The sequence below is a fragment of the Haliaeetus leucocephalus genome, unplaced genomic scaffold (genome assembly GCF_000737465.1).
Source record: "Haliaeetus leucocephalus isolate CR32 unplaced genomic scaffold, Haliaeetus_leucocephalus-4.0 Scaffold556, whole genome shotgun sequence".
NCBI lineage: Eukaryota > Metazoa > Chordata > Aves > Accipitriformes > Accipitridae > Haliaeetus > Haliaeetus leucocephalus.
In genome coordinates, this window is record NW_010972992.1 from 6,166,202 (window position 1) to 6,188,708 (window position 22,507).

Sequence of the window (22,507 nt, forward strand, 5' to 3'; positions counted from 1 at the left end):
CGGGCATCTTTCTGTGCAGCTGAGCCAGAGGGCAGAAAACAAGTAAGATTCATGGAAACAGCGGATGAGCCCACACCACAGAGGAGCTCTGCTGCCACAGCAGCACTTCTGTGAAGGCACCAGCTCATCTGTTCCCGTGGGCTGTGTTTTCATCATATAACCCACAGCCTCAGACAGCTCATTAGTGATCTGCACCTTGCTCAGTTACATGGAATCATGGTACTTGCTTTATTGCCTCTGAAGTGCAGCCTAGAAACTTGATAAGCATAATTTCGGAGAATTTGTTGGGTGTTCCCCGAGATGCATTTCTCAGCTTCATCCATTGCACTTTGCCATCCAATTCACTGCAAGATGACAGCATTTAGACCACAGCACGCTTTCAAAGACCTCTACATTCACAACAGGGGCTCTGTTTTTGAAGGAGCTGAGCCTTAGCATCTTGAGCATCCCTGCAACTCTCAGGTCAGAACCACTGCCAGGCCAGATTTACAGAGAAAAACAATACATGCAGCCTTCTCAAGTTGCACAGAAAGCCAGGGGCAAGGCAGCATGTTAACTCAAAGCCTGCGAAGCTATAGGATTGATCATTTGGTGATCCTGCTTTCTGTGAGAATTATACACACTGGAATAATTTTTTGCTCGTTTGTACTCTCCAATCATACACATCATACACGTGCATCTAGCTACTACCACAATTTATTTCAAAAACTCACTATCACACTTCATATATAATACAAATATTTATATACATTGTATATGCACTTCAAAATAGGAAATCATTGCTAAGTACACCATATGTATAACATATAAGAAAAAGTATGTTTAAAAACATGCTTCTAGACACCAGTTGTATTCTTGAATACATTTCCTGTTGCATATTTTCACATATGCTTTGGTACTGTGTATATAAAATACCTATCGCTAATGAGTTATCCACTGAGGAGTGATATTTGAAGTGAAAAACACTTCTGAATTATATAACTTTCAAGTTTACCTCTTGAACTTTTACACCAAAGTACTTAAATTACGTCAAAAGCTATTCACAATAACACTTCAGGTTTCTCTCAGACACTTTATATTTTGAACTTGCCATCTAAAAATGCGAATGCTTTCCAAAACTACAGACCGATTAACTTGTGGAAAAACATTACAGAAGTAAAATTCCTTTCATACAGACAATGAGGTATTTTAACTGCACAGAGACCAACTCAGGAATACTTCTTCAGTTCTGAACGCAGGTTCCATTGACAGCATCCACAACGTGATCATCCAGATGAATGGTCAGACCATAGTTTAGGCATCTATCCACTGTTACACCATCTCTGCACATCTTTGTTCAAATGCAACCCTTGAAGGCCCAGACAGCACTGTGTTAAGAGTTCAGCTCTTGCCTCTCATCAACAGAGAACATCTAAGATGTTAGTCTTTTCTAAATCATCACAAAATTATCATTCATCAGCAGAAAAACTCTAAATGTCCATGTACATGCTCCTAAGCCTAAGATATAAACAGACTTTCCCCAAATCCAGAGCACTGTCTGGAACCAAACTTGCCTGTGGGTGTCTCCCTACATCCACAGCAAGCAATCAAGTCCCACAAAAGCAGTTTAACCTAAACGATTTTACTGTCGAGATGTCCAAGCTTGACTGAAGCAGCCTTGCTGATGACAGACACACTGAGGTATTCAGCACAACAGGATGTCCACCAAGAGGAAGCACACAGTGTATTGGTTGCACAGGTCTTATAGATAAAACATTAATTATACATGGCAACTTCTAAAGTTTACAGTGCAGACAAGTGGTACTCTACCTTTCCGCCTGTTTTGAACCACGGTTTCCACTAATAATGTTCTAATCAGAAATTACCCTTCACTTTGCCTTCTGGCAATCTACATATTCTACTTTCCACACATGTCAAGATCTCCATGGAGATTTCCAAATGCTTGGAGGTCTGGAGCTACCTGGTGATCATGAGTAATTCCATTTGTTGCCTGACAATGGGGATATTGCTCAATATGTTAACATGACATTTTCTCAATGTACTGGTATGTTTGAAGAAACGCAGAAAGGAGAGAAGTGGCATTGAATAGCCATCTCTCAACAGTCACTTAACAGCTAGCACCAGAATTCTGGTACTATTTTGGTGCACAGCCAGCACGAGAGTTACCAGCAACGACAACTGTCTCTGGAGGCACAGGTGACATAATCACTCAACTTGACCAAGAAGAAATAACTTGAAAAAATGGAAGCACAAAGGAAGCTGGCTAGGTTCATCAGGGGAGATTCTCCACCTAAAGTGAGGAGAGTTCATTTGGGAACTAGACTGAAACACTGGAGATACCTGCACTGAGAAAAGAGAGACATGCTTTGCTTAGCATCTCAGAATTGTAAGACAAGATATGAACTCAGTCATAAAGCAGGTCTTTTGATTTCCCTCTTTTTCTGTCTGCTCAACGATCAGCTCTTACAGCTTCCTAACACTTTTTTTCAGTCCAAAGACAACTGCCTATCACTACATACGGAACTGGCTAGAAATGCAGAGGACTATATCAACTCAGTCCTGGCAACAGGGATGCTGTGCACAGGATCTGCCCAAGAGAGAGAATCACGTGATTCCACCAAGAACAGCTACTCCCATGGGTCCTAATGCCAAAGGGGCCGCTCAATGAGACCCAAAGGAACTGAAGTGCAATTAAACAGTTACACACACCCACACATAAAGCCACAGAATGCGCTGTCACATTACTCGTTACAGTCGATCGGCTCAGAAATGCAGGAAACAGTAACGTAATGTGGAGTCAGTTTTTGATGAGACTAGAATTGGAGTCAATTTGTTCTTCCTGGATAGGAATTCGAACGCTCCTTCCATCTGAAAGATAGATAATAGTAAAAAAAAAAATACTGTACATAGTAGAAGGGGCAGGAAGAGGGAAGCCAGGGACTTTTCTAGTTTCATGGATGACTGGGCACCTAGTGTGCCTAGTGACATTTGGGTCAGTGCTTGTCTTTACAGCCAGTGCTAGGAAACACCAAGTATGGGGAACAGTGAAAATACACTTTACCATTGCTCTATGAATGGAATATGAGGCAGCTGTGGGCTGACTCAAGACCCAGGCTGCCACTTAGTTCTGAATATAGAGTTCAGCTTTTCAGTCAAACCTTTCCTGTGTTTGCAGGAGACCCTTCAAGACCATTCATTTCTATACAGGCAAAAAAGTTCACAATATACTCTTTTTTTAAAGACTGTTGATTCTGGATCCTCGCTGTGCTGAATAGCATTCCCTGCACAAAATCATGACATCATTTTCGCAGGGACTAAGGGAAGAAAAAGCTAGGAGTGGTTAAAATCAGAGAGAGAGAGAGAGAGAGAGAGAGAGAGAGAGAGAGAGAGAGAGAATCCTTCTGCATGGCAACAAACAGGGAGATCGGAGCTCTATAAGAATGCAAACTTGAGACACTATGACCTCCAGTGCATCAGGACTAAACAGAGGACCACCACTGGTATTAACTGCAGATGACACTGTTGCTACTTAGCCAGGTAGACTTCATTATGACTGAAACAATTATCAAAGTTCAAATAGGGGGCCCTGATTATTCTCTTTCCTATACTTTTTTCCCCATAAAAAGAAACTCACTCTGATGGTTGTTTCTACAAGGCCTCTTCTTGGTGTCTTTTTTGGCTGCTTGGATAATCAACAGGAGTATGGACATTCCACTCACCACGAGCAATATCAGACAAATAAGGATAAGTGATAAAGACCCTGGAAGAAAAACAGAAGAAGAATACACTAAAAAACATTCATGGTTCTAGCTAGAGTTTCCATGGCTTTCCAGCTTCAAATGAAGGAACCCAGAACTCCAGAAGTACCCCTGAATCACAAAGCCTAAAAGTCCCAGCTGCCAAGCAGATTAGCAAGAAATCTGGAAACCTGTGTGCATCTCACTGGAAGACTGTATGAAATACAGATACAGCTTCTGAGAAAGTGTGTGATATGATTTCCAATGAAATAATTTTCAGGTGAAAATTTCTGACCAGCTCTAGTAAATACAGAGACTAGACTTGGTTATTCCCTCTCCTTACCCCAGTTAGTCTCTGTGGGGCTGTTTGTATCCGGGCAAATGAAAGGAATCACGCTGGGTCTGGATGGTGAGAACACTGCAGTTGACTTATTATTCTTGTGGTCAGTGGTGGAGAGATTCACAGCAGGTGTGACACTCTGAGAGGTAGCTGGCTGTGTGACATGATTGCTGCAAACAGCATCACCTGTTTTTGTCCCTGGTCGAAGAGTATTTTTCCCAAGAAGGCTGCAGCTAGAGATGCAAAATAAATTAGTGTAGTTTTTCAAACATTTGCACTAATGACTTTGCAAGTGATCTCCATGGAACAAGTGAGAGAACACTACAATCCTTGCCTTATCAATACCAACTCAGGCTTCACCTTTCCTAGGTTCTACAGATATGTGAAGAACAACTAAGCTAATTGAAGTTATTATTGAAAAAAACCTGACATTCTGTTTTTCTTAGCATCTGTACATATAACAGCCTTGAAGCACAGCTGCATTTGGCAAGGGAACCTTTTGCTACAGAAACAAAACACTGACCTCTAAAAAAAAAAAAAAAAAAAAAAAAAAAAGAGGCTGAGGATACTGTTGCCATAGCTGAAGAGAGAAAGGGGAGAAGGCAGACAGATGTTCCAATCAGTACACAGACTGCTCAAGGCTCCTGAGAGTCATGAGGAACACTGTTTCATTGCACCTACTGCAGGTTTACTCTACACACCATGATTTGGGCATCACCTGCTACAGAAGTAAACCCAAAATGTTGCTCTGAACATGTTTGGATAGATGATACATACTTGGTCCAAGGTCGACAGTTTTCATTTCCCCCTAGGGAATAAGAGCCTTCAGGACATAGTGAGCACTCTGGAAAAAAAGGAAGAGGCAGAATTTGAGTCCAGTTAGCAACACAACTATACGACAGCTACATAGTAATCACATTGATAGCTTATACTACTAGTCTAGCTTAGAGAACAGACCCAACAAAACCCACAGAGCCTCTAAAACCCATAGTCATTGGGTCAGAAGTAACACACATGCTCAGTGGTTCATTTTGGTCTACAACTGGCAAGGTTTCCTGTTTTCTCTACCGGCTAATTATGGGTATTAACAAGGAGAACATTAAGATTTCTAACAGCTCAGGAATCACAGAGCAGCAGTTTGCACAATTACCCTGCTGTAACACTTGTGTGGAGGTATCAATGAGACAGCTTTTACACTAGAAATAACAACCATCTCATCTGAAGCAAAGGCGAGAGTTTGGAGTCTTGACATACCACTAACTTACCACTTCCCAGTGTATATCTGACATCTGGCATGTAACCTGCAACACACATGCAAATTCTGTCAGAGGTCTTCTCACACTTCTTCACTTCCACACTTCCCTTCCCTAGCAACAACAGAATAAAGGACAAGTGAAAGACAAGAAATTAGAAAAAAAAAATTTAATTACTCAGTGCCCATCTATCGTGTGTAGAAACGACTGCAGAGAACAGTTTATTAACAATACTGAAGACACCAGTTTTCAGGCAGTACAAGCCTGCTTCCCTTTGAAGGTTCTACCATCAGTACCAGGAGATACCAGCCATTGAAATAACAACCCAGTCTTTGGACTTGGGTCGTCTGAAGTGACGGGCTTTACGACATCAGTCTTTGAGGAGCACACAAAGATAAGAAAGCATATGAAGACTGATTGCCTCCCAAATTCGTATCAAGAAATGACCACTATACCCCTGACTTACTAGTGTTGCAGATTGTACAACTCTTGCAGAAGTTGTGGTTGTGCTCACTACTAAAGTATTCATCTTGACAGGGGGCGCAGACCGTGTCTGTTGTTGCAGTGCAGCGGTTTCTCATTCTTTCACCTAAAACAAAGACCACATAGAAGGATGAACTGATTGTTACCAGAAGGAAACCCTCTTCATTTTCATGTATTAGAATGAAAGAGTGCCCAGAAAGTGACAGTTCCACTCACAACTCTGACTGAAAACATTCAGCAGATTTAGACATGCCAGAATCCCTAGAAGTTTTAACCCATAGCATCACTGTAAATTAAGCAGCTAAAATGGGCTCTCAGGGGCCTGATGAATTGCTGAGCATTGAGGCAATGCCCCAAATGATTCTCCCAGTGGATTCCAAATATCACTTCTCCAGACCACCTTTTCATATGGTTTGGACATCACAATTTGCAGCCATTGTCAGTTCGGGAAAAAAAGCAGGTTTTCAACTTAGCAATAGGTCTGATCTCCGGTGTAATACAATGGCTTTATGACAGATCTTGCCTTCGCTTATGAGATAAATCATGCAATTCAACCCAAAGTAATCCCAAACAGATACAAAAGATGGCAATGGCCTGCTCAGGTTTGCAGAAAATTCATTAGCGAAGAAGTCAAGAATAAATGTTTCTAGTATCTTTCTGTTGGCATTCTGAAATACCATTAGGCACAAAAGAAAGCAGTTGTATTTTGATATGCATCTGTACTGGCACCCAACATCAAAGATGTTACTAGCTCCATCTCCTGAACAGTGAGACACAGCGCAAGATGTAATGCAGGCATTTGTTAGTGTTCCGAACAGTTATGTGTGTATCACACATTGCATTTTGAAACAAGCTCTGAATGGCTGCACCCACAAATTCCAACCTGTATGATACACAGTACTTGCACAGAAGTTCTGTCTGATGTGCTAGGATGATGAGGTTTGTGAGCAAAGCAACTTGCCAAACTGAAACAGCAAGGTAACAGTGGATTCTGGAAAAGGAGTCAGACATGTTCCTTCTATCTGACTAGCCCATCTCCACAGAGCACAGGCTGGAGGAACTATAGACAGCTTTAATGACTAGAGTTTTTACAGTTGAGCTTAAATACATCCTTATTCTCACAGACTGTTTCTTTCATTTTTGGTTCTCCATTTTCCCAGTGTAGATGAACACTGAGCACAAAGTCTCTTGCTCACTCTAATTTTCTCTGCGTTTTATTGAGTGCTATCAGTGGCAAAATACAGATTTTTAGTGACAATATATGCAGTACAATTCTACATTGTTACTATCTACACAATCAGGAAAAGACTATGAAGAAATGTTTCCCTAGCAGCAGCAGATTCGCTAACGATGCAAAAAACTTGATAAAACTTCTTTCAGCAGAAGGAGGAACAAAAAACTTTAGATAAAGGATTATCTGTATCTGCGTACAAGTATGCCATTCTTTAAATTGAGTTCAGAAACACTCAGATTTAAGTAGTTTTGAGAATAATGCAGTAAACTGCCTCAAGTCTTAGATGAAAGGTTGAATTTATTCCAATTGGCATCTTTGAAGATAATAATACTGCATCAGTTCATACCATATCCATTTTGTGTGGCAGACTTAATTATGAAAAGAGAAAGTAGCTATTCTGAAAGATGCACATAAAACCATATGCAAGATTTTAAGTTGCAACTGCATTTACAGACATGATCTACGCTCCCTCTAGGCATCTACATGTTCCCTTTTTTAGTACAGTCGGTATTGACTGTACTAAAAATAATCCCTTCTGTTAAGGGGATTGCCCCCTGAACAGCAATATTACTGGTTAATTGTTGTTAGTCTTCCCCACTAATCATCACATTTCTGTAATGAAATTCCAACTATTAAAGTATTCGAGGTTTGATATTTTGCATTTGTGCTTAATAGTGCATTGTCTTCAGAGATACTCAGATTCTGGAAAAAAAAACCCAGATACGAATGCAGAACCCAGAATTCAGACTCCTTCAGTTTCTACAATAAGAAAGGAGGAAACAAAACACATGTCCTGTCAAGTTACACTTTGCTAATCTCTATGAATCAAGCGTATCTTTTTCCTTTAAAAAAATACCAAGTCTTAAGTAGTATAAACTTTACTACAAAAGAAGGCTTAAAAAACATCTTTAGCAACAGAATTAATTACCTCAAGTTTTGCATTATTATGCAAGATTTCTGAGCTTCTTTATGTGATAGGTAAAGGATAGTAACATAACTGCTACCATCTTTTCTCAGCTAATACTCCTACAATGAAAACATACTAGACTGACACATTAAGGAAGCTGAGCCACACAAAAGAAGTTAAATAACATGTAGCTCTTTCAAAGAGGAGGATTCCTAAATCTAGTATGTTATAGAAATAACCTTTGTCAGTCTAGACTGATATGAAAGCCTCCTCACCAAATGCTTTTTCTCTTGTGTTATGCTTCCTACATTTGAATTATATTTCCATCAAGCTGTTTTCTACCTCCTGTGGGTCATTAACTGATACATATTACATTGAGCAAGTATAACCAATATCCAGGGAAAATTACTTACCAGGGGCACAGTCCTTGCAGCATTTTCCACTGAAAGGATGTTGATGTTCTTTGCATTTCAATCCCAAGCAATGGCTAATAGTGACTACCAGCAGCAAAAACAGAACAGTAGAAAAATATGAGTAAAAACCTACAGCTATCATAATGCAGCCCTACTGTCCCAGCAAAATTCTGAGAGCGGCAAACCCTTGGGGAAGTGATTCTAAACCCCTGGTGACCAGAACAAATTCATATGTCAGTTGCTGGGAAATTCCCAGCATGTGCTCCACATCCTCATCCTTTTGGCCACACCCCACAAACCTATTTTTGCAGTTCACAACTAAAATATTCATAGATAGAAAGACAGCATGCTGAATAGCGTTATGAAAAGATTCCTGTTCATAGCCTTAAAACAGTGCTTCCAGCCAGGTACATACCTCTCTACATAGTATTAAAGCACAGGCCTTGAATGCCGGGAGAATTAGAAGAGAAGATCCTTGGTTTTGTAAAGGGGGAGTATTAAAGCAATACAGAGGTAATGCCCGAAAACCTTTACAGGTGAAAGCTATAGGTACAATGAAACATAGCTCACATAGGCTTGCTCCTTAAAAGGCGAAGTACAGATTCTCTCCCCTTGATTTCACAGTAACAGTTGACCCGTGACTTTCATTGCTGCATAAACAATGTCATTAATACATTTCTCTGCTCAGGGAGCGTGTGGAATCACAAATCATCCTTCATCTTGATATTGCCTTCAGGAGCTAGCAAAAGCTACAAATGAGAAGCATTTCAGTCTCCATTTCAACTCTTAATACCAGACTCCCTGCATTGCCACTGAAGAAAAGTAAGCTCCTGACTCCAAAATAGAGACTTTGTGTTACCCCTACCGTTTGCTCACATGGAAATAAAAGCTTCCAGCAGAGGTGTGCTCTATGAAAGCAAAGGATGCAATATTCACATACCAGCTACTTTTGATGCCTATTTTGTTAACTTTGGAATCTAAACCCCCAGAATGCTTCTCCATCCAGCTCTGCAAGCCAGCAACAATAGGACAGCAATGGAGGAGGCTGATTAGCACACTAGCATTGCAGTCCTGCCCTCACCTAACACACGGATGTAAAGTGATCACACTAGGAATTAGCGGGTTTAACTTTCCATGCTTACTATTAGAATTTTACCTATTTGATCTTACTGATCTAGGATCTAAATTTTAGGTCTTCCAGTTCTAAGAGACTTGAGCAACTCTTACACAAAGGCCCAAGTAAACAAGACATCCTACAGTAATCAAAGGTGTTTTATTTACGTTAGTTAAAAAAACACAGCCAGACTTCCCAGACAAAGTAGATCTACAGTCAATCTACATCTAAATGCAAGGGAGATTTGATTGGAACAGAAATACATTTGGAATCCAAATTAGCCTGCAGTATTTGGGAGGGCTGAACAGCAATATCGTGGCATGTTTTATCCAGAACTGCTGCTTTTCATTTCTTTCTTACATTTCCGTAAGACTGTTGAAGAGTAGAAGGAGAGACAAAAGTCAGGCAAAACAGTAACTATTTTTCTACTTCTATTTTCCAAGCATTTTGGAAAACAACCGCTATGGAAAAGAAGCTACACCTTAAGCCATTCTTTCCAAAAGGGAGTAAAGCTATCAGTGCTGACATACCAGCTGAACTTCAACTACCTTCACACTCAGTACCTGCATGCAGGAAATACCCAAATCTCTTCCCACTGTATCACACAGTGCCATTTAAGTGGCTTTATACCTCATGACTCAGTCATTCCCTCAGCAGTATCTAACCAGATTTTTTTCTTCCCCAATTCTCCTTCACAAACAGTAGCAGACTTTACCTATTCAGTAAGTCAATTATTATTCAGTAAGAAACTGAAAATGCCAACTCCTATGATGTTCACAAACAAGATAAGGTTAAAATTCTGCTATATACATTTAAATGGAAAACTCCCAAAATACTAGAGCAGTCATGATGAAGCATTGATATTCTTGATAAGGATACTTTAATACAAATTAAATGCTCATTTAATAAAAGCAGTTAGCCACATACCATCTTGAGAATTCAGCTTTTATGTATGGCATCCTTAAGTGTTACCAGGCTTGCTATTGCCAGATTCCTTTATATGGCCATATTATGCAAGAAAATAAAATGGAGAGAACACAGTGATTACCCCATAGCATTTCACAACTAGCACGCTTTTCGGCTGGATTTTCACTCATGCAAATTAACCTCTCCCAAATGCTGCTTGGCACTGCCATGGGGATCATATGTCACAGGCTGCTCCCAAAAAACAGCCTGGAGTCAGCTACTCTGGTTCTAATAGGAGAAGAGAGCTTCAGAGTGGTGAGTTGAGCCATGCTATGGGTCAGAAATAAGAACCTGTCTGCTTTTATTTAATATACATGTATCATTTTTTACTATAGATGCTTATCCTAGATATTCTATACAAGCTTTTGAAATCTGGAAAAATGAAACATGTTCATGAGACAGTAGCACTCAGATACCAAGTCCTATTAACACTAGGCAGATCGCTTGTGTACATGAAAAAAACAAAACACCCAAAACTGAACACAGAACTCCTAACTAGTGCTTAATGAAAGGCTTTAAAGTCACTAGATTCCTTCGGGATTACAGGCAAGTAAGGGTTCACCTATGGGAAAGGACCTACAAGAATCTGAGAAAGACTGAGTGCATATAAAATACTTAGAGAATTAAAAAAAAAAAAAAAATAAGTCTATGGACAAACTAGAATAGTTTGAACTTCCAAAATTCCAAGACAGGAATAATCTCAGGTACCTCCAAATCTCACCGTGCAGTCCACTTTATCCTTACAGCTGTTAGTTAACATGTGATCCTGATTTCTGGCAGAGAAAAACAAAACACATTAAGGTGCAGAACTCCATGCACACATTAAAAATGAATTTTTCACAGTTGTTTCTCAAGTTTCAGATTCATCAGGTATGTGGCAAATACCACAACAACAGTACATATTTTAACATTTTTGCAGTTGCTAGCTAAATACTGTGTTACCTTGTATTTTTCAAGGGATTCCATGCTCACATTATCAGAAGATTAAACTAAGACTGCATATGCATAATTTTTGCCTCTACTGACAGACAAAGTTCCAAATTACATCATCGTATTTCAGCTGCTCAAGAATTCCTCTGCAAACTAGCACTTGCCTTCTTAGCATCAGGTGTGACAAGATAGAACTTGTCCACTCAAATTGTATCTAAATAATTGAATTGCGCAAACAACTAGAGCATAATACAAAAAAGCAGGCTGGATATTTACACAATTATCAACTAATATTGCTAAAACTTTTGTCTTAACTAGATTGCGAACAACCACATTGCAAAACTGTATGTTTACATGTATAATTTTGTGTTAGTTCAAAGTGCAGGTCATTGCATATTTATGAAGCCTTAGTTAAAACAACAGCAAAGCAAAACCTAGACCTTTTGCCAATCAATCTAAACCAGCCATACCTATGACTTCTGCTAAGCACCCCATTTTTACAGACATGGAATTTTGTTTTGAACATCTCCAGATTCTAGCCATATTAAAATCTCACCACTCTGCAACCATGTGCATGTGGGGCATTGGCACAGAGGTGGAAGGGAGTGGAGGCTGACTAAAGTGGCAGACGTTCTAAACTCATTTTAACACGAGATTATCAACTGGATTTATCCCTCTCTTACCGTTCTTTCAAAATCATATTTTAATTTGTCTGTCCTCTGAAGAATTTCAATTTTTCCCACTTACTGACAAACCTAAGAACAGCAACATTTCCAAAGCATGGAGAAAAATATTTAATGAGAAAAGATATATGTATATAAAAAGACTCTGATACAAGCCATTTAACAAAAACAAAAAAAAAAAAGAAGAGAAAGGGAATACTGAGACAGAAACAGACAGCAATACTTATATTTACATTATATTAAGAGAATAAATTTAATCAAATATAACATCTCACTTGGATTTTCAGGCAACCCTTCAGAAAGAGGGGTTTTTACTGTAAAGATGGAACCAGAGTAAAAATAAATTTTCTATTTTAGACAGTAGTGGATATGACCCTTGTGTTGCAAGACACTTTCAGAGATTACCCAAAACCAGACTGATTAAAAAGCTTCTCACGCGCTGACTGCATGTTGCTCTGGCAAAAGCAGTTCAAGCAAAGCCTGTATTTCCCCTAGCTTCACCATTCATGAGTTCATCGGCATCATTAAGTTGCAGAGGCAAGTAATGACACTAGTTTTAACAATGAGTTTTAGTTAAGCAGTAATCACACACCTAGGTGAATCCCATTGCTCTGTCCAAAATCTTTAAGTCCACAAAGAAGCCTTCCCCATGAAATTTGATTTTTTGAAAACATAAGCAATCTTAAGTCTCTCACATTACCAGTGCAGTTGCAAACGCAAAGCTTGTCACGCTATAACCAGTATTCTTTTTAAAGCAGATGCAGAAGTTTCTCTGTAACATTTAAAATAAGTTCTTCCCCACAGCTCCTAAAGGTAGTCAGCAATGGAGGGAGAACTTGTATTAAATTCTCAACAATATGTAAGTAGGTTGAGAAGCATTGAGAAAAATACTGGAAGATTAGCCCATCAGTCTATGTATGGAAATTCTCATGAGGTCAGAACACATGTATTTGAACCACAATCCCCTATACAAAAGCCAACATCTTTCAGTGTTATTTGTGATTTCCATGGATCAGCAGCTATGAGGGCAGCAAGAAGAGTTAAATATTTAAGAAGCCTCCACCAAATATGATTAGCCAAAAGCAGCTGAAACTTCAGCTGGATTAACCGTACAAACCAGGGCAAACAGATGCAGTCCAATACCTGCCCCATTATTTTTCCCTCATACCGAAGGCAACAGAGCTGTAGATCTTATGTGTGGACGGAAGGTTTTAAGTCTAGGACAACACACTGTAGGCATGTAACACAGATAGCAGCAAAGTAACTTTTTGTCTGTTTGTGGGTTGGACTTCTTTTTCCTTTTTTTCTTTTTTCTTTTTGAAAGCAAGAAAGTGCTTCAGAGCTCTGGAAAAGCGAGCAGGATCAGAACTCCTCATGGACGTTACGTGCATAGTCCATAAGCTTGCTGCCTGTGAAGTATTCACTATATTTCAGGATCTCCTCCAGCTCTAAGTGATGGTTTTGATTTTCATCTGCTACTGCTATCATTTGCTTCGCTTCATTTAGGGCATTGTATTCATTCATAGGATCCATGTATTCCTAAAACAAATAAGAAAATTTTCAATCACTAAGCACACATTTCCACACATCAGAATTATGAACCTTAGCTCTACATAAGCTTCAGCAATTACGAGACCAACATAAGCCATCCCAAAATCAACGTAAGTCATGGAAAAAGGTGTTAGCACATCTTTTTAACAGGCTTACATCTATCTCCTAGCTATTCTTCCATTCACTGCTTCCTTGGCTGTTCTAACAGAAATCCAGATTTTCTCAGCTTATGCTAGTGTCTACAATAAAAATTTTTGACATTTTGGTTGCAAACTAAACTCACTATCAAATCTGGTGTTTTTTGTGAAGAAGTATCAATTCAAAATTAAGAAGTGGCTCACTATCAATCTGTATGACCTAAATTTTCTTGTTTCTGGGGACAAACGTTTTAGAACATGTTCAATTTAGAACTTTCTTGTTCCATTTTATGCCGCCAGGCAGACATTAGAGAGGTCAGAAGTCTCAGAAACAAAGCTTTTTGCTCTTTCAACTAACTTGAAATAGATTAAAAGTTTTCAAGCAGTGCTCTTCAGTTCATGATGTAGAAGACTCAAGATTATCTTCAATTTCTTCGCAGAAGATGTGACATATATATGTGCGTCTATGTGTGTAGACGTATACAAAGACTTCACAGATAAAACGGGTATTTTTAAAAGAAAATTCTCAGAAAAAAGCTATTAACATTGTCTATGTCACAATATAACTGTTTATCCATACTATCACTATTGTTCATCTCACATATTTGCATACTAAGAAGGTTAGGAACTTTAACATTCATCCTCTCTCAGGGAGAAAACCACTATTTCAGAGGTTCTCCTTTCACACTGCCCATGCTGCAGTCTGAATTCTGCTAGTCAAAATACATTTCTACATCCAGAAATGAAAAAAAAGCCAGAATGAGCCATAAGCCTCTTCCATTGGCCACAAAACTGCCACAACTATAGGGTGCAAAATATTTCATGCTGTTTGGTAAACTCTTCTGCAGACAGAATTATTAGAAGAAAGCCTTACTTCTGCAAACCAAAGTCCAAAAAGGCCACAAACTAGAATGCACGCTTGAAAATAATATTTTTTTCTTTTTTTTAGAGAAGAAAAAACACTCTGAAAGACAAGATATCTCTGCTATTTTCTAGGCTACTGGGGCCCCAGGGTTTGTTAGTCCTTGGTGGTTTTTTTTGATTTGTGTTATTTTTCGGGGTTTGTTTGTTTGTTTTCTTTTTCTTTTCTTTTTTTTTAATGAATATATAGGTTGCCATTTACTCCTTTTGCAACTGAAAGTATGACTCATTGTCCCATTAACTACTGCACCTAATGAAGTCTGTGACTTGCTTTCATGCACTCCATATCCATACAAGTGTCTTATGTGACAAAATCCTAAAAGCATACCTTTGAATAACAGGTACGCTAGGAAAACTCCCCCTCCTCTTTAATAAAAAAACATAACAACACTATCTGCAAGCACTATAAAACAATACTATAATCCAAAGTTTTGTAAAGTAGACACACACACCATACTGTTAATTCCAATATTTTTGGACTTCATATTCTCTAAAGCAGTTTAAATCCTGTATTTAAAAACTAACTGTTGGTTTTAAAGACACTAGAACTAACTATTTGAGGAAGACATACCTCAAGCTCTTCCATTGTGACAATACCATCATGGTTAGCATCAATGACCTCCTCAAATTCCTTCCTTCTGTCTTTTACCCAGTCATCATCAATATCTTGAGCTTGCTGGTTCTCCACAGTACCAACAGGTAATGAAATGAACTCTGAAAGGGTAAGTTTCTTATCTCCATCTTGATCTACAATAGAAGTACATAGTAACTGAAAAGTATTTGCTTAATGACAATTAAAAATGAGAAATTCCTTCATGTCAAGAGATGTCATTGGTACAGCCTGCCTGGTTTCAGCAGTCCACAATCCTGACTCTAGTAGTGAAGAACAGTTACCATTCGTATCTTTGGTTAGCCAAAACCTCTCTGTATTATGGTACACACACAATGTTTTCTAAGGCTAAAAAAAACATATGCTCATCAATATACTAAACAAAAATAAGTTTTCTGGATCTGAAGGACACACCAGGTGGGAAGCTCAGCTTTTTTTTTTTTTTTAATTGTTGATGTTTATTTTTTCAGCAAACTACTGCAACAGACATTTTCTTAGAGCTTTTTTTTTTTTAATTGTTGATGTTTATTTTTTCAGCAAACTACTGCAACAGACATTCTTCTTTCTGTCTTTCTTAGAACACTTGTATCCAGTGTTCCCTTGTATTAGCATTCAGGTAGATTAACCCTCATAAAAGACTGCGTACTGGAGTTGTTCTGTCTCTGTGCGTCACACACTCGAGTATCACTGGAAACTCTTCATATTTATTAAGCTAACAACTAGCAAAGTCATAGTTTCTTTTTTTTTTAAATCCAAATGTTCTAGCAGTTTTAAATATGCATCACTACAGACTTAATAGAAAAAGTGTGCCAATACTTAAGAATTTTAAAAAAAGTTTTCTTAGAAACCTCAACCATTTATTTCCACTTTTATGACTGTACGTCACAATGCTTACATGGCTGCTGTACTGGGGAAGTACAAAGCAATTAATGCCCTCCTCACAGAACATTCACATCAATGTATTTTACAATATTTTACTATTCATCAAATCTTTTCTCCTATTACTACAGTGACCCTACAATTGATCTTTGTATGAAGTACTCAGAATATCTAATGTATAATGTTGTGCTGGTTTTTAACAACCAGAGACTAAATTTAGTCTTGAGAGATGCACAGACAACTCTACAGAGATGCCAGCATTTGTGCTAACAGTTTGGTTTTCTTACTTATCATGTTAGAAGATGTGTAGAACAGAGCAAACAAGATGTGCCAAGATTTCAGACTGACCCGTGACAGTGCAATGACCTAACAACATCTACCCAATAAAATGGTTTGCAAGTAAACAACTCCCAAGAAACATGTTTTAAAATGGCATACCCAAATCTCGGATGATTTCTTTCACCATGAACTTCAGCATTCCTCTACTATGCTCTGGATGAAGAAAAGACAAGAATTCTTCTTCATTCAACAACAGATCAGGAGGTGGGTTGTCAGCTTGGTACCACCGATCCTTCAGGTTATCTAAAACTTCCTGTGCTAGAAATTTAAGAAGAAGATTTAAGCTATCATGTTCAACCTATGTGAAGTTCTTAAAATACATCCTCCCCTATCACTCAATTGTTTAAACAAGGATGAGCTATGAACCAGTTATTTTACAGTTCAACTGCCAGGGAAAGCAGGTGCTGAGGGGAAACAAAGTGCAGTTAGTTTCGTCTAGTTTGTGCTGAAACACTAGGAAAGATCCTTTAACCAAACAACTGAAATGAAATTAGGAGACAAAAATAAAGATTTAGCTACACCTGCATCAAAGCTTCAACATATCAAATGAAAAGTATCATCCTACCAGTAGTGTTAGCTGGTTATGGTAGGAGGTATGAATAATCCAACTTTGTTCAGGACTTCTTGTTTTCCTTTCTTCTTTTCACATTCTGAAGCCTACTACCAACAGAAATCTTTCACCTGCCTGAATAGCAGTAGTACCTTTCTTCTGAACAAAATCGTTTTTGTTTTCTACCTCAAACCAGTCCTGTGCATTGAAATAGCCAAAACATTCTTCAAATTCAAAATATTCTTCAGATTCACTATCTCCATGTACTGCAGTTGTGACATCACACACCTAGTTAATATCTACAAGAAAGATGTCAACCAATTCTTTTCCTACCCAAATAATAACCCTTTAACAACAAACCCTTTAACATTTATCATGTTTTCTTCTAAGACCAAATAACACGGCAATCATTAAATCTAGAAAGATGCTTCTGATCTGTGAAGCACCATTGTACCAGTGCTTTGGCTAACAGCCCTACATAGGTTTATTCTACTCTGCAGCACCTGTTAAGTCTACCACAGGTAAGAAAATATTCTTTGCCAACATGGCAGTTCCAAGCATAATCAAAGGGACACATTTCATTACTCCAATGGTAAAACACTCAACTTTTCTTATTTCAACTTGGCATTTCTTAATACAACATTATCTAAACCAAAACCAGTTGTATTATTGTTTTGAACTCTTTTTAGATATGTTCAAGCTCACAGGATTTGAGTTAAAATGGTACAGTGATCTACCACAAAGAGGTGACTGAATTACACATACTGCGCACAATTTTAAATGCAGAGTTTTTTTTCTCCAGCCACACCGCAATTCCAGATAGCACCCTGGCCCTCCACAAAACTACATACATGAATTAAGCTTAAGAATTGTATTAAACAGATTATAAAAAAAGAAAAACCAAAGCCTAGTTTTTACAGCAATCAACAATACATTTCAATGGACAGCTGTTCTTTGTAAACAAAGCACCCACTGAAAAGGGATTATAAGCAAAGCCATAAAAAGCAGAGGACTAGGAAAGCTATGAAGACGCTTCTGTCTGCCCTGCCTCTGCTCCTCCCTTCTTCCTTCACCCTGTCAAAGGCTCAGAATTTAAAAGAATCGCCTACCCAGAGAGAACTTATATCCTTAGACTCGGATACATCATCCAGTATTTCAGCCTACAAATGTGATTTGTTGGAACTATGAGAGATTTAAGAGGGTAGCTCTACAAAATAAAGTTTGGAAACATCAAGAACAGATGCTAAGCTAAGCACTAAGAAATGCATTTAGCTTTCAGTTTCTTAAGGATACAAGTATTTATTACTCCTTTTAGCTACCTTGTCTATTCTTTATCAGAAAGCATTCTGACTTCAGACCTAAACCCTGCATATGTTTTAGTTATCACTATAATTTAATAAAGGGAAATATTTTTGCTGCAAGGAGCAAGTGCAAGTTGAAGTACACATGTACTATCAGATACATCAGCACCAAAATCACTTTACATTTCCACTTCTTTCATTTCATCTTACTTTATTGCAGACAAGCACTTTTTAAGTGAATTTTTCCTAAACTCAACTGAGAATCGTAATTTGTACATGAGTTTCCGCTAAAACCATGCATCTGATTTGAAGAAAAAACCACCCTACAACACACAACATGACAATTACGGGCACCTAGTGGTCCTGAACATAACCAAACAGGAAAAAAAATACCTGTATATTCTTTTTCTGGTGTAGGCATTTTCTAAATGACACACTGGAAAAAATACTGTCTGTAGCACACCCTGCTATCTGCAAAATACACTAACAAACACAAGTCTGAAGCATTTGCTTTTCACAAGTTTTAAAAACACTCTGAAAGACTACAGTCTTCAGATAATAAACTTTTTTTTATTTAATAAACTGTCTTAAATAACTCCTGTATGCTTTTGGTTGCTGAGTTACAAGAGGAAAAAAAAACCCAACAGTTGCATCTACATTTCTGAAATGCTAGTTGCAATTAAGAGTGAAGTCTTCAGTGAATGTTTTTTTGTGAAGAGCAAAGAAATCCTTCAGAGTCTTAATATGAATCTTGGGGCAAGTTTGTAAATGGCAAGTTTTCATTACATCAAGGACACAAGTAAGCACAGAATAATCAAGTCACTTGCTTATGGTTTTCCAGTATAGCCAATCCCAAATGTTAGAAGTCACAAGTCAATTTCCCTTTGCCTACCTTTCTTACTCAGTCTCACATGAAACTCAACTGTCACTCATCAGTTGAAACTGTTGTTATCTGCGTAAGTTAAATAAAGCTGTGTCCCTAGTTCTGGCCTGGCATCTAAACTGTAGCATGCTTCTGTGCAAGACTAAGAACATGCCTTAAGATCCACACATTCAGTTACTTTTTTATTACACAGACTGAAAAAGAGTACTTTTACACTGTACTAGAGTATGAAAATAAGTTTTGCCTGTCATCCTCAGGAAGCGGTAGATAACTAAATTGATTTTCCCAAACAAGGCTTTTTACCTTGGTAGAAAAATGATTATGTACACACTTCCCTTATTCAGCAAATCTATTATCTGATGAGCATTCCTGTAAACTGCAGTTAACCACACTGCCATAGAACACGCTGCACAGGTGTTTTCCCTGCCATAAAATTCAAAGGCCCATTTGCATTTTAGTTGCTTTTTGATAAATGGAAAATATAACATAACCCACTTTTAAATGACTAATTCCTGCAAGGAAAGGCTAAGGCTTCATGTTTTACTTAACAGTAAATTTAAACACTTTTAGATGGGGGGGGAGCAGGGAGATTACTCTGTTAAGAGTTGCCACATTTACACCAAGCCAGATTCAAATGAAAGTTTCAAAAGTAGTTAAGGAAGAAATTATCAATCTCACTAACCTGAAGAATCAATCTCTCTCTATAGAGAACTTAGATGAAACATGAAACAACTGTTAGGCAACCTTCTGCCATTAACTTCTAGTATGCTTTGCAGTGCCTATTTAAACACAACACTGTTGGGTAACACATACACCCCTCCTCAATTTTAGAACAGGAATCGTGTATAGCAGCGCCCTTTCATTTGAAGCAACAGGGGACCCAGTTCCCGCATTAAAAATACAATGGTCCACAGACAACACAGGTCTGAAATTTTTGCTGACTGTTAAGCACAAGTAATTGAAAACTATTCAAATAGGCAGTAACAAATAAGCAACCAAGATTTTTCAGTGTTAAATATTTACATCAAGAGTGTTGGGAATGCAGACTTGAGTTGGAAAGAAACTTCGTATTTCTGTCATGACTCACACATTCTACAGTTGTGTAGAAACAGAACAACTAATACATTCATCTTCTATTAAGAACAATTTTGACATTCAGGTCTTAGGGAAGTAAAAGAAAAACCAACAACACACCAACAGTCTGCACTTACTTTCTTCATCTATTTTCAACTCTTCATTGTTTCTGATCTTCTCTGCAATCTCTTTTTCATTAAAGCCCTTACTTGCCAAAAATTTAATTTTATATTCATCCCAGGACACATGGCCTGTAAGAAAAAGCCACATCTCAGACATGACATAATGTGCTTAAGTGACAAACTTTTGCTCTCATTACTTGAAACAGTATGTGCTAAAATCTTTTGGTTCAGCACTATAACCATCACACTAAGCTTTATGAAAGGCAACGTGAAAACTATCACCTGATTCACTTTCATGTTTCTTTAGACCAGACAGGCCTTGTGAAAATAACCTATTTATGTCACCATCCTCAGCCCATCCCCAACAGAGCCACTTAACTTATTACAATTTCCTATGACCGCAAGTGAAATAACATAGCAGTCAACACAGAACTACAATGCTGACTGAAGCACATTACTTCTTTGCTCTATTATCTTCTGTATGGATCAAAACTGTTGTGATTACATGCAGTCCAGAGGAACTTGGATTTTGTCGCAGCACATCTGAAGGGCAGCCAGTAGGTTTGGCTACTAGCAACTGACTTAAGATGTCACCAGGAGATGGAGGAATCATTCATCTTACCATCGCCATCAGGGTCCACAGCTCGGAAGTGCATTTTATTCTCTTCCACAGCTTCCTGGAAATGTTCATCTGTCTTTTCCATGATCCAGCGCTGCATCTCTTTCGCACCTATCTTTTTATCATTATTTATATCCACCCTATGGATGAACAGCAAACAAGATTTAGATCTGGGGACTGGGGGAGGGGGGAAGGTGTGGTATCTTTTTAGATTCTAAATTAGTTACTTTATTGAACAATAACAAACATAGGTTGCTAAGGAAAAGAGTCTATTTATAACACTCTCTCAGAAGTTGTACATTCTTTGAACTACAGAGTAAACAAGTTAGCCATTTATTTCATAATTAAATTTAAGTAACTACAACATCTAGGTTACTACTCAGTGAAAAACAGACATAACTTACAGCAGAGTGAAGTAACTCATTTCAATATTATGTTTTTGAGTAATTTTTTTAAGTAGAGGAAACCACAAATACATCACTCATAGCATAGTAGCTCATTTCCTAGTGGTTCAGAATTGTCAACTGCCAGCTGCTGCAGACTTTCACTACTTTGAAAAATTTCTTCTCTAACATTCACTCAAGCCATTAACTCCGTCTGAATTTATCTTTCCAAGTCCTTTTTACCTTGATCTTCCAAGATATCTAGTTTACTGATGAGCTGCCTCCCTGTGCCTGCCTAGATCACAGCTGTCGTGACCATTAAAAACAATGAAAATATAATGTAAATAACCTTGGTGCAAGAGCTTTCAAACTATTTAATACTTTGACTGTAGTACTTCTAAGTGGAAAAAAACCAACCCAACCAAGTTTCCTCTATTATAACTTGATCTCTGGTAACAGATTAGAGCTGGTAAGTTTTTAATTCCTAACACATTTAAAAGTTCTGCACATACATTTGTTCTCCATTAGGTTTCTGAATTATCAGGCTCACTTTGCTTTGTTAAAGGATATGCTTGTAATCAGTGCTACTGAGCTACAGAACTAAACTTTTTCTACCTGACTAAAATTATCAGTAAACATCCAATCTGACAGTCCACTGTTCTCCTTAATTTAATACAATTAAGCAGTATTGGTAGTACGATATGCTGCCATACCATCATTTCCATTAACACCTATTTCATTAAAAAGAAGTTAATACAAAAATTACAGTTGAAGAACAAATACAAAAACAGTAACATGCCACTTTATTTTGAGTGTATCATTAAGTATCTATTAAGAAAAGATATAACAATATTTAAAACTGAAAAGACATTTAGGAGGACTTACATTTAGGAGGTAAGATTCTATTTAAAGCATACCAAAACCACTCTTGCCCAATTAAAAAAAACCAACAATAACAAAACCCCCCCACACACACAAAGAAAAACACAATAAAAAACCCCAGCTTGACTCTGGCTTTTTTATCTGTTTCTATCACTGTCTTAACAGTACTGAAGTGTTATCATTGAAACTCAAGTTA

The 22,507-nt window shown here is 38.0% G+C and overlaps 2 protein-coding genes across 24 annotated transcripts in view; both read right to left on the reverse strand.

The window, feature by feature from the left end:
- TNFRSF4 (tumor necrosis factor receptor superfamily, member 4) overlaps window positions 1-13,298 on the reverse strand; it is a 22,117-nt gene extending 8,819 nt beyond the window's left edge. For 9 of the 19 annotated variants that reach the window (XR_774990.1, XR_774986.1, XR_774988.1 and 6 more), the window contains exons 1-7: window positions 8,368-11,144; window positions 6,719-6,778; window positions 5,797-5,919; window positions 5,343-5,444; window positions 4,855-4,921; window positions 4,081-4,310; window positions 3,635-3,760 (exon numbers count right to left, since the gene is read on the reverse strand). Coding sequence is in view for 1 of the 19 variants with exons in the window: in XM_010577387.1 (XP_010575689.1) it covers window positions 2,798-2,868; window positions 3,635-3,760; window positions 4,081-4,310; window positions 4,855-4,921; window positions 5,343-5,444; window positions 5,797-5,919; window positions 6,719-6,778; window positions 8,368-8,509 (921 nt within the window). In the remaining 18 variants the exon portion in view is untranslated. The other 10 variants (XR_774992.1, XR_774993.1, XR_774984.1 and 7 more) reach the window with 9 other exon arrangements.
- The window catches only part of SDF4 (stromal cell derived factor 4), a 20,496-nt gene continuing 9,277 nt past the window's right edge, over window positions 11,289-22,507 (reverse strand). For all 5 annotated transcript variants that reach the window (XM_010577384.1, XM_010577383.1, XM_010577382.1 and 2 more), the window contains exons 3-7: window positions 21,050-21,186; window positions 20,443-20,556; window positions 16,597-16,755; window positions 15,241-15,416; window positions 11,289-13,599 (exon numbers count right to left, since the gene is read on the reverse strand). In XM_010577384.1, coding sequence (XP_010575686.1) covers window positions 13,423-13,599; window positions 15,241-15,416; window positions 16,597-16,755; window positions 20,443-20,556; window positions 21,050-21,186 — 763 coding nt within the window. In that variant the 3' untranslated portion in view covers window positions 11,289-13,422. The remainder of the gene's footprint in view (window positions 13,600-15,240; window positions 15,417-16,596; window positions 16,756-20,442; window positions 20,557-21,049; window positions 21,187-22,507) is intronic.